At 35.8% G+C, this 12849-nt stretch overlaps 1 protein-coding gene across 3 annotated transcripts in view; it reads left to right on the top strand.

The window, feature by feature from the left end:
• Positions 1–34: 34 nt before the first annotated feature.
• Positions 35–12849, top strand: part of ps (RNA-binding protein Nova-1-like protein passilla) — a 32193-nt gene continuing 19378 nt past the window's right edge. For 2 of the 3 annotated variants that reach the window (XR_011703022.1, XM_071597830.1), the window contains exons 1-6: positions 767–1037; positions 1244–1437; positions 1881–2027; positions 2129–2283; positions 2385–2538; positions 10867–11115. Coding sequence is in view for 2 of the 3 variants with exons in the window: in XM_071597830.1 (XP_071453931.1) it covers positions 1320–1437; positions 1881–2027; positions 2129–2283; positions 2385–2538; positions 10867–11115 (823 nt within the window). In the remaining variant the exon portion in view is untranslated. Of the gene's footprint in view, positions 352–766; positions 1038–1243; positions 1438–1880; positions 2028–2128; positions 2284–2384; positions 2539–10866; positions 11116–12849 lie in introns of those variants that run through there. The other variant, XM_071597831.1, reaches the window with a different exon arrangement.

Genomic DNA, 12849 nt, shown 5'->3' with positions numbered 1-12849 from the left:
GTACTCGTATTGAATATTCGCTATAAATCGGTCATCTAATTGCGATTCGGCCCCATGTATATTTGTTTGAAATTTTCAGAAAATTAATGAAAATATTGAAATTGGAAGACATCCTGCACGTTTCGTTGAATTCTCTAATGAAGTCGTATTAATACTCGGCGCGATGTCACCGATAAAGCTAGGAATCAAGATTGAAAGCATGCAATGCGACCAACTCCTATGAAGCAAAAAAAATCTATGCGGTACTCTATGGTAGTCCCGCTGCAAAAATAAAAAGTAAGTTTTCAGGTTGGGCATACCCTTGATGGTCGGCGGTGAGAGATTTTCTTTCAACAGCCGTCTTTATATGAGGTTAGTGGTGAATGATATGTTCTCTCTGACTATACTCGCTAAGATCACCTTATTTCCTCTTTTAGACGACTTTTTACTTTGACACAGAATAGCTCTTAGGTAAAAAGTTTTCGTAATTCAAACCGTTGATTGAAAACACGCATGGTAAATTATACCTTTCCATACCCTACCATCTCTGCGCAATTTATATCGATTAATGAGTTTACAAAATGAGTGCGAAGCTTATCTTAATTATTATTGCCTAAAATTAAGACATTTAAATTTCAGTTTGTATATAACTAAAAAGATATTCCATATATATAATTCAGAAGTAAAATTCAACAGTTTCTCATACATAGCTTTGCATCCACCTGATTACGTACACATTGCAGATGCATTGTCGTGCGGATATTTTTTGACGGCTGTATCAGCCGAAATGACGTCAACTGTCACGGCGAGTATGTTGCGGTAGCGCAGTAATTATGTCCTAGTTTCCCATCAAAAAGGAAATTTGATTGTTACTTCATCGTAACTGCTAGTAACTACTATGGAAATCAATGACTTCGCTCTGCAGCGGCTAGAAATTTGATTTTCCAATACGGCTAATCGATCACACGATGTGGCGATTGAAATCTACTTCCAGGCAAAAGCATCGTTAGCCGGCGAGAGAGTTAATAAAATACTTTCCGCAGCGTTTAACAAGCAAGGTACATAACGTCCAGCAACATAAACAATGATATAAATAACCAAAGATACGGCAATGTGTACACCTAATTTAGCACTTCTTCTTCTACAATAATAACACTTCTGCGTTGAGTTTCCTTAAAATAGATTAACATAAACACACTTCCTCAGTTCCTACGGATTTATTCTGCAGTACTACTATTGCTTTGTTGATGTTTCTGTAATATAGGCCATTCTCCTAACTCGGACCATTGACACATCGCAATCTCCACTGTCGCCATAAGTGAAAATCAGCACAGTCCAACATGGCTGCAGACTCAGGAATGGAGACGTGTCCTTCTCCAGAAATTCCAGATTCACGGAAAAGGCCTCTCGATGGAGATGTAGAAAATGGAACTACGAAGAGGTCACATTACGGTGGAGGTTAGTACAAAATTTCTTTTTGTAGCTACAGCATTCTTTCGTTCTGCCCGGGGCAACATAAGTTACGACAATCTGCAATGACAAAATAGTGTAATTTTTGTCATTATTTCTAATTTTACCACGTCATCTGCAACAAAACTCAATTTTGTGACCAATTATCGTTAGCAATTACGGTGATGTATGTTTTAATATTTTTCCGTGCATAAAGGCCACAGTAATTGCCGATTACGAAATTTCATTTTCATTAGTCTTTTTCTTTTTTCACAATGTTTTTAAAACATATGTCATGTTTTCTGAATGTGATTATGAGAATTTCATGGATAATATATGCGAAAGTTTTTGTTTTCCACTCGTATTTCTTGTAACTGTGTTGTGTTAAGGAAATTAGAGCAGAATATTTGCACATATCCCGCATTCAGGGCCGGTCTTCTGCTGAATTTCAGGTGGCGATGGCTCATTCCATTTCAAGTTACTAGTACCCAGTGTTGCAGCTGGAGCCATAATTGGAAAAGGAGGGGAAACAATAGCTCAACTACAAAAGGATACCTGTGCTAGAGTAAAAATGTCTAAGGCTAATGATTTTTATCCAGGTATTGGATTTTTTGTGATAACGTCCAGTATATTTGCTGTGTGTTAACTGAGCAATATTTATCTAGACTCATTTTGTTTGCCGGAATGACTGTAATTGCAGGGACGACGGAACGTGTTTGCCTGATTACAGGTAGTTTAGATGCCATTATGTCAGTTTTAGTTTTCATAATGGAAAAAATTAAAGAGAAACCTGACCCTAATGCAAAACCTGCTATTGACTTTGACAATAAAACTGCTGCAGAACGTGAAAAGCAGGTATATCGTCATTAATTGGTTCATTTGGAAGGTGAAGTTTTTTATTTTCCTTCAACGTTTCTTCTCCAGTTCATTATTTAGTATTTCAATCCACGTTACAGGTGAAAATACTAGTGCCTAATAGCACTGCTGGGATGGTAATTGGAAAAGGAGGAAATTACATCAAACAGATCAAAGAGGAAAGTGGGTCATATGTTCAAATATCTCAGAAGGCAAAAGATCAGTCTCTTCAGGAGAGGTGCATCACTGTGATTGGTGAGTTGATGAATTTTGAATCTCTCGACAATATTTTGACATGTAATCATCATTTGTACCCCATGAATGTGATCGGTTTTTGCCCTTACATACAGAGATAGTTGGAAGTATAACCTCGCCTCACCTTCTTGAGTAGGATTAGGCATTTGGGTGATAGAGTGTGCCCTGCTCTGATTTCTTCAAACCTTATTTATAGCAGTTAAAAGTGTTACACTGTGTAAATTGTGTTCCACACCTTTTGTGCTATGTTGTACCTATTTCTACAATGCTCAGCAATGAGAGAGCCTATTTCGTAAAGTTTTATTTTTTCACCACTCATCTACACACCTGGATAGAATGCTTATCTGTTGTGAAAACATAATGGATTTAAATTATTCCTTGGAGAAGGGCATTGTAGTATGATATTACTGTGTGCATTCAGACAATCTGTGATATACCCCAAGGTAACCTCACTCCTGGAAATGCAATGTAAAATTACAAAAATGGCTGGAAATTGTTGTGCAATTATAGTGGCAACATGCGGTTCCTTATTTTCCTGTGGTTTATCTGTGATTATAGTGCAGTTACAGAACATTTCTCTTTCAATATGTTCCATTCTGTGTGTTTGAATTACTCACCAGCTATGCACAGAGACAAAATTGCATAGGCAAACAGGTTCAGGTCCAAACCAGAACCCTTGGAGCAAATATTGGTGATTTCCATTCCCTATGGCTTTAGTTTGAAATGCTAGAAGAAATGTTTCTCAATTTACAAGGAGAGTTCTGCTTCATTTTATGAATTGTTTGTTTTTCAGTTGAAGGTAGAGAGTATTTTATGAGGCAATATAGATACTATGGTGGTCTTAGTTTATCAGTGCTTTTGTGTATTGAAAAAAAAACAACCTTGAAAGCCTGCAAATGTCTGGGGGGCGTTGTCTCTAAATATATGTGGAAACTCTATATCCCTAACCAAAGTAGTTACTTGAAGACCAATATCTTTAGCCTTGCCAGTAGCCTTTATAGCATGTGGCAATTTTGGAGTGATGGTAAGTGCACTGCTGCAATGGAAATTATTTAAGATTAAATATAGTTAAATCACTGGTTATTTATTGTTCTGATAGAAATAAAAGTTCAAGGTCTTACCTCCTTTATAATGGATGTGAAAACCATTCCTTACATAGACTATTGATTTCTTTTATGTATCTCATGATTCTCATATCTTATGGGATGAACAAATCTTAAGTATATATAGAATACAGAAAAAATATATTAGGATGATAACTTGTTATGCCTTTTGATCTTCCTGTTGTATTTTATGTAGAAAAACTATTATTCATGGGCCATGCCCCGTTTATAATGGTATAATACTGCTATGTGTGGTCATATGCATGTGCTGAGGGATACCTAAGCAATAGGCAATTTAAATGTCTGTAGTAATGATTATGAAATTGAGGTGACCATGCATGGGACTATTAATTTGATTGGGTACATCTTTGGTGTGTGCAAGAGTATAAGGCTCTCTCTTAATCCAATTCAAGTCCATTGCCTAGTGAATATAAATAAAGTACATCTGTAGCTACAGTACGTAGTTTTAGTTTGGGAGATGCTGCTGACTCTTAATATGGACCATGAAGTTGCTTAATTATGAGGTTTCTCTGTAACATTACAGAGAATGTTATCTAACAGTAGTCCTCACCTGCATGCATGTAGGACTAGTCCCCAAGATATTTGAAAATGATAATAAGTCCAATGCTTAATATCTCATATACCGTAAAGCCTCTTTATCACTCAATGCCTGGTGATAATATAATAAATGAAAACTAAGTTGTGTAAGTTTTGTTTATTTTTTAAATATAATTGTGTGTGTTTAAAATATGAAATGCACAGGAATGATGGAAATGTCAGATGTTATATGTGTATGAGAGAAAGAGAGAGGGAGAATAGCTACATCTATTTAATAGTGCGCATAGTATGGATTTGCAATTTATTTTTTGTTCATTTCTTTTCTTACTTTTTTCTTTATGCCATGCATAAATGGAACATAGTCCAGTGGAATGTCTCTCTGAAGGGTCATGAACTCTTGCAATGCCAAACCATATTGTTAATATTTGGTGTTATCATGTAGCAAACAGCATTTGTAGGTCATCATTCCTGTATCAAATGGTGGTCATCAATTACTTCAGCTATTTGACTTCTGCATGTTATATCGAGCCATCAGCATAATTGACCTTCTTACTGACAATATATCCTGGCATTTGTCTATTTTTAATATATAGATGAATGATCCAAAAGGCTAGGGCTAGGATGTCCTCTCATACCATTTCAGTTTTGGCAATCCCTGGTGTTACCATCAAATTTAAAAAGTGTTTTTCAAGTGAAGGTAATTAAAATAAAAGTGATTCATCATCATGATTAGCAATCCATCCTAGAATTTTTAATGTCACTCTTCACTAGATCCCCTAATTTTCTAGTCTAAGCATGTGTTCACATTTCCTAGCTTTCATATCTTTCATCACCTGATTGATGTATTGGGCCTTAGTATTTGCCATCATTTGTCTTCCTATTCAGTAAGCACCTATGATATGTCAAATCAGTGGATTCTCATCTTCACAACATGTTCCTTAGGTTGCAACTCTTCTTCATTAATTATTCAAACTGTTCATTGTGTGTGTGCACATCATCTTGTTGTCGTGCCACATTTCTATAATATGCATCTTTTTTCTTTTGTCATGCCACCAGCCATGTCTCATGTCCATAGAGTGTATCGTGGTTCAGAACTAATATCATGTTTCTAAGCTAATTTATGCTGCTAGCAAGTTTTCATCTTGTGAAAAAACTCCACTGCAATTCTGTCTTATTGGTCTTGATACCAAAAAAAATCACACAGCTTGAATGAATCTTGTGGTTTCCAAGGTTACCAAAGGTGAAACTTAGATCCCCTGGTCAGTAGCCAAATTCTCCATTTGCAAAGCTACTTTCTTACTTAGGTATAATTTGAACTTGAAATCGTTGGATTTTCTGGTAGTTTATCTTTTCACTGACCAAATAGGTTATTGAATATAGGCTAGAAATTATTGTGGGCATGGATAAATACTAGAAATCATTACGTAACTAGTAATTAATATGCAAGAAATCATTGTCAGTGATCTTTTCCATTCTGGGAGAGTGTCATCTAACCACTGCATTGGATCAAGAAAGTAAAAGAGAAGTTCAAATATTGGATTATATTGCTTGGAATGTGGTTGTAGACATCAGAAGCAATATTAGCATATTCCTGAATACCAAAACTCATCAACAAAGTAGAAAGAAAGATATCTCCCTCCCTCTATTTGGTCATATTTCTTAGCAGTACCTCATTACAGCCTGTAAAATTAATGCCATGTCTTGCTATATGGCAACTTAAAATGGAACAATAATGGTACCATTTTTAAGTTCACATTGGATAATGTAAAATCTCATGCTGGCTAATTCATTTCTACTAGTCCTCAGTCTGGTGGTGGATTGATGTTGTCAGAATTACCACCCTAATTTGTAAAAAGGTATTTTACACATAAATTTGCTTTTCCAGGAGAGAGCTTTAAAAATTTGAAATGTTTTCAGAAAGAAATGGATAGAAGCACAGCACACAAGGTGTGTTTAGGGACTGCAGTATATTGATTATTGGTGGGAACTTCATTTGGCTGGTGGGGGGGAAGGCCATACAGAAATAGCTTTGGACATGCAGTGAACTCTCTGTGGTCTGAAATATTATAAGTAAATAGGTCATTGCCTCATTACTTTAAGAGTCAGGATCTTTTGATAACATCCTCAATTACATAAAATGATGGTGGAATGTACATAATGTAAATGTTCTCCACTCAACTTAAATTTGGTTATCAGAATCCTGTTTGGAAATCTTTCTTCATTCACAGGTTGAAACTAGAGCCTTCAGAATGGAAAAACAGTTAACTAGTTGCCACATAAATATTTTAACATTTTAAATCTCTGTTAGACCCAGATTCAGTTTTAAAATCTTGCCTTCTGAAATTATTTTTCACTCTTATTATAAAAAATGGCCAGTGAGTGTTGTACTAGATTAGTTAATCATTGAAATTGGATGTTAAAGAATATTTACAGGGGAGAGGTATTTTTATTAGAATTGACTGGTTTTGGATTGGGTGTTATACAGTAGACAAAACTTTTGTTAAGTCAGTTCATTTAATGAATTTCCATTCTGACTTTAGTTGAGGGACATGTTGATTCACTGGAAATAGGTCAGCTACCCAGGTTCACCTGGTGTGGACGCTCCAGTCAGCAAGCTGAAAATTTTGGTCATAAGTCTCACCTTAGGTGTATGGTTTTTGCAAATTTTATGGTTTGGTTCCAAGGGAACCTCATTACAAGTCAAATATAGGGTAATTGTATACCAGTAATGTAGGATTGATTACTTAAGTTTTGTTGTGAGTAAAAAATGTGTGTTGGCTTGCAGAAAGAGCTCAGTTAATTAGAGAGCCGGCATATTAAATTTACAAGTTTTTCCTCTTGATTGGAGTGAAATATTATTGTGCTAGAGAAAAGATTAGGGTCATAGTGTTTGTTCCAATTTAAATTCCAGGTAGAAAGGTTTGTAGCTGAACAATGAGAATCATCCTTATTTGTTTTTACAGAGAAAGAACATTCTCATATCATAACCCAAGTCCCCCTACAAATCTTTTCCTGATGTGGCCATAGCCAATAATCTATTTGGCCTCATGATGTAATTAACCTTCTAAAAGTATCTCTTCTGTCCAGTTTGGAAGCTGGTTGCTGTTTAGCTAGAGGCTATACACAGGGAATTTTATAATGGTTTGTGCATAGTGTACAAATAGATCCAGGTATAGCTCTCATAGCTTGGTATGACTCTCAGAGCTTGGTACAGATCACAAAATTTCAAATAATTGTTTTATAAAGTATAAATAATTATTTTAACCGAACAGCATTAGTTTTTACTGACTACTTATGTTTTTGCACCCTCAAGAAGTTATTCAGAAATTTGGTGTGTAAGATGAGAATTTTGAACTATATTGGGTTGCTTCCCAGGGTGGAGCACAAAATATTTATTATGAATGGATTCTAGCCATCATTTTTCCTTATCAGAATGGGCATTTGAGGAATGATAATTCCAATTATCCATGGATCATTCCATAATTGGAATTTATCCTCTGGAGTGAGGAAATAGTGTACTGATTATAGGTCAAGGTCAAGTGCAATCACTTGATTCTATTAACTTAGTGTGTCTCTAATTGGCAGGATGTCGGAGCTGCCCAGGGTAGTTTTTTTTTCTGTTTCAGTAAATATTTTTAGTCTCAACACATTGCATGTAAATTCCAATTTATTTTAAAATAGAATAGAATTTCTCATAATTTTTTTTACTGGTTAACCACTGTGAGTGATGTCCGTTTAATTCATTCCTTTTTGCGCTATTGGCTACTTCCCTAGAAAATCTATGTTTCACAAATTAATTTTGGCCATTATTGTGTCATGCGAATTACTTCTGGATCCCCCATGTGTGCTGAAAGTTTTTCTAGGACATCACCCATGATTATATAAATTCCCATTTTTCCCATTTTTATGTAGATGCGATCTGTAGTATGTATTACCCCTCCACCCAAAACCAAATTTAACACCTTGGTAAACTAATTCATTGGAACCTTATGAAATGTCATGCTTGGGAACCCATCACCATGGATGGTAATGTATTTGATCAAATGGGATGATATTGAAAAATGCAAACCAATCATCTAGAGAAGATGGATAACTATTACTTATAATGTGCTAAAAATTAAATTCTAAAACTCTTACAGATAGTGATTGTGTAAGGAGTGAATTACCATGATAGTACCTGTCAAATTGTGTGTGTATTGTTTGTATGAAAATCAATTTCACTAAGGATACTATATATTCAGTGCATTAAAAGCTATGCGTATTTCATTTTACATGTAATATACTTTGTGGATGCTTAAATGTTTATTATTTCATGAGTTACTAAGAATGTTATTAAATGGTAGAAATAGTACAAAAAAATTAAATAGTTCGGAGGAGTAACCGTTTTGAAATGGTTGGTCGGATGAATTTAGGTATAGGTTACGTCAAACTTATACAGCATGATTGTATTTTACTGGCACCAGTGTTGTGATACACTTATAGTAGTATTGAAGTTCCAAATTACCCCTTTGAGAAGTCAACCTCACTTGAAAAATTGTCGGAAAAACATGAAATTTTCCTCTGGAAAACTTGAGGAAATTTGTACATCCAGTGTTGTAGTAACCATTTTCATTGATCATTCTGAATCTTTATGGATAACACTCCACCTGGCACCATTGGTGGTTGGGCATGCTCTAAAGTCAGCTGTAGACAATATTGTTTATGTTGTGTCCGTCATATGATCATTTGTAGCTACAGAATAACAATCGTCACCCATTTTCTTATGCCCTTACCGTAATCCATGCAGTTTTTTCAATGGAATCAACTGATAGAGGAATGAAGCAACTTTGTGTTTTGGAGTATGTGGATAAGGCTCTGGTGTAATTCAACGACTGTATGCAAACTATCTTTTGTACCAACACTGTTTTTAACCTTCATCATCATCCCTCTTCCAGGCATAAAACCAAATTGTTTGCTTCGTATTGATGTTTCCTGTCTTTATGTGCCTTCTATAATTATTTCCCATATCTTCATGGTGTGTGACGTAGGTTTGATTCCCCTGTAGTTACTACAATTCTGTACTTCTCCTTTTCCTTTGAAGTTCAGTACTAGTGTACTTTTCCTCCCTACATTCTTCGGGCTTTTTCCTGTCTCCATAGTTTTACCATTAGGTCTCGTACAATATTGGTCCTGTTCTCTCCTATCCTTCCATAATTGTACAGGGGTCTCATCAGTCTCTGCCACTACCATTTTTCATGTTTCTTATATAACTTACTTATCTCCTTCCTGCCTACACCGGTAGTGACTCTCTAATCCCATTTACCTTTCCATGTCACTTTTACTTTTCTTGATTCAGTACTTGCTTACTAATCCCATGCTGTCCCATATATGCTAAAATTAGGCATAAACATCCTCACCACCATTTAATATTTTTTCTCGGTCTTATTCTCATTCCAAACCCTTCCTCTCATTTCAACATCCATCTTTGTCATGTCTTTATATCTCATTCTAAGTGTAGCTCTTAGTCAGTTGTCTTCATTCATACTTAATCTTGTCATGTTCATGTATTACTTTACCATCCTCTTCCTTCATCTGTGTAGTTGCTGCAAAATATCTTCTCCTCTTGTCCCTTGTCTGGGCTATTCTCATCAGTTTTCTTGCTAGTCTTGCTTTCAGTATCTCTGTATGTCTTATCTATTGCTCTGATCTTGGTTTGTTCTATTTCCGGACTCCCCATTTTATTTCATACTCTCTATAATTCCTTATCGTCAAGGGAGCCTGTCATATCCACTCTTTTCATGGCCTATTTCAATGTTATTTTTCTGAACCTCCACCACTATGCCTTCTTCTATCCTTGCGCTCCCTTGCCCGAAGGTCCTTCTAGTAACTGCTCTCCCAATTTTCTAATTAGAAGTACAAACAGATACTTATAAGGTGTTTTATACATATTTCAATATGGTTTCTTTTCTATGTGGTCAAAATATGATGATATCGTATTTCTGTACTTGTGCCTCGAGGTGCATGTGAAATCTGAAATGATTACGGTAAACTAGAGCTCATAATTTGGCTCAGGCTCTGCTCCAGAGATGCTGGCTTAATGAGGCCATCTTGTATTTCATGCGGTTCTTCCTCATGCATTCCCATCCACTTTTCCTTATGCTCTTGTCTTCAGCAACCTGGTTGCCTCTGAATTTGATCTAACATTTTATCTTTTCTTATTTTCTATTGTTCTAAAGGCCCCATCAAGATAATTTCTTTATCAGTAACTACTGTGTCCATTTGATATTCCCCAATGAACTTATATATCTTATTGCTCCCCACCTTTTTTTCTCTCTTAATGTTGCCCTTCATTTCACAATTTAAATGACTGATTTGGGCCCTATGAAATGAATGACTTAATGAATGTTTTCAATAGTCAAGAGTTTTGTTCTTCAGTTTGAGACCGCACCTTTTTATTGACAGCCTTGTATTTTTTGTGGTATCCTGATCATTAGTACCTCATGTATATTCCTTTAATGTTGTCCCTGATCCCTTGGTACATAGAAATATTCCTACATTTTATAATTACTCAAATAATGATGATCTTCCTGGTTTGAGAGGCTCCATAGTATTAGTCTTTTGCTTTAGTGTTGCGGAAAAGCATTTTCCTCTGAAACGGCGAGTGATAGAGCTTTCTTTCTCATTCCAGGTGACATGGAATGCAACAAATCTGCATGTGTGATGATTCTTGCCAAGGTTGCTGAGGATCCGCAGAGTGGCAGCTGTTTAAATGTGAGTTATGCGGATGTCACGGGACCGGTAGCCAATTTCAATCCCACAGGATCTCCGTATGCAAGTTCAGCTAACCAGGCTGGACCAGGGGGCCCAAATGCCAACCCCATGCAGAGCAGTGCTGCATTCAGTTCCACTGGGAGTTTAAACACGGCCATTGCTGCAGGTGAGAGGCATATGACTTGTATGTTAATGTGTGCAATGAATTGTCCATCAGTAATTTTCCTGTAGGTTTGTCACTCGTGGTGAGATACAATCAGTCTAAATAACCCACTTAAAAACATTTATAGATAAAAATATAATCCATTTAAATTGCTTTTTAGTCAGTTTAAGAAGGTCAACACATAGATTGACATTGAGGTGTTTCCTGAGGATGTTATGCATTAGGAAATAATTAGAAGTGTGTAAAAAAAGGTGTAATCTCTATGGAGAATATTGTATCATTAGCTTCTTAAATATTTCAAAAAACAAAACTGAATCATCCATATGATTGATCAAGAAGCCTGGTAGTGAATGCAAATTTGGTTGTTTTTAAGTTGTTGCAGTTCTCTGAAAATGTAGCAAATAGTTCTGGTGAATGAGTTCATTAAGTCTTGATCTTAAACTACTCTTGTTGTCCATATCCTGGCAAAAAAACTATCTTTGAAAATTTATGTTCCAAATTGTAGTGTAATACCCTCTTACTACTTCTCTCTATACAGAATATATCTAAAATTCCTGATCTTTTTATGCTTCCTTTCAGAAATACAAGATTAATTGTTATTTCCTTCATTTTCTTCCCAGTGCATGTTTCAATAGCCTCTTGTCTTTCCTTTAGTCTCTATAAACCTTAGACAGCTTTAGCTTCATATTGTCCTTCTCTTCAGATTCCACAGTTATTCATGCTTTTCTCTTTCTTTTCAACTTGCACCCATGGGTATAGTGAAATACTAATGCAGATTAGTTTATGCATTTATTTTTTGCCCTACTTTCACTTGTACTGCATAAATATTTTCTTCCATCAGAATCTCATATTGTTGGTGGCGGCAGGGTAACGTCCTTGCCTGCCAACCCAGGGGTCACCGGATTGATTCCCACCTAGGTGGGTTTTCCTCCACCCAGAGAGGTGGAGGGAAACCCACCTAGAGAGGTGTTTGTAATTGTTTTCATTGTAATGCGTGGGGGTAGGTGGAAGAAGAGGCAATAAAGTCTCAATCTTGCCCCAACAAATTCATTAAATAAATAAATATGAGAAATATCGAGAAGTATTTAATATTTGTGATATTTTTTGGACCGTCAAATGAAAATGGCCCAAGATAAGTGGCCTTAATGGAGTTGAATGCATAACATATATGGAAGTGATTTTTTTTAGATAAAGCAAAAAGGAATAACAGTAGAAAAATATTAGTAAAAAATAGTGTAAAAATGCTACTTATTTATTTCCTATGTCACTGTTCTCAGCTGTGGTAAGCTTCGTGGAGCTAGGGTAATGTGCAAGGGTGAATGGTCTCTTCCTCTCTTAATTCAGGATTGTAAGGGATCCATTTCAACCACCAACTATTTTTGGGAGGGATTTGCTAAAGTAGGGCAAATTTCCCTACTACCCATAGAAATCCTAAAGCAAAAGGAATGAAATTTTATGGAATAATCTAGATATTCCAAGAAACAGCAGGACATGCCACGACAGTAACTTTTGAAGCAGTCATCCACTAATATGCATTAAAATGCAACAATTTCAGAGGGTAAAAATCATTCACCTTGACTGGGATTAACTCTTAAGGCCTGAATCCTGGTCAAGGCATATGATTTTTACACTGAAATTGTTGAATCTAAACATTTATTCTCCCAATTCATTCGACAAATGGATATAATGACAAAAATTGGAGTCCAGATTTTTTTACTGCAATGGTACTGTATAAAG

This window comes from Hetaerina americana, unplaced genomic scaffold (assembly GCF_022747635.1).
Source record: "Hetaerina americana unplaced genomic scaffold, ioHetAmer1.1.p SCAF_9, whole genome shotgun sequence".
NCBI lineage: Eukaryota > Metazoa > Arthropoda > Insecta > Odonata > Calopterygidae > Hetaerina > Hetaerina americana.
Note: the sequence above shows the minus strand (reverse complement) of the source record. Positions and strands in the feature narration are given on the sequence as shown.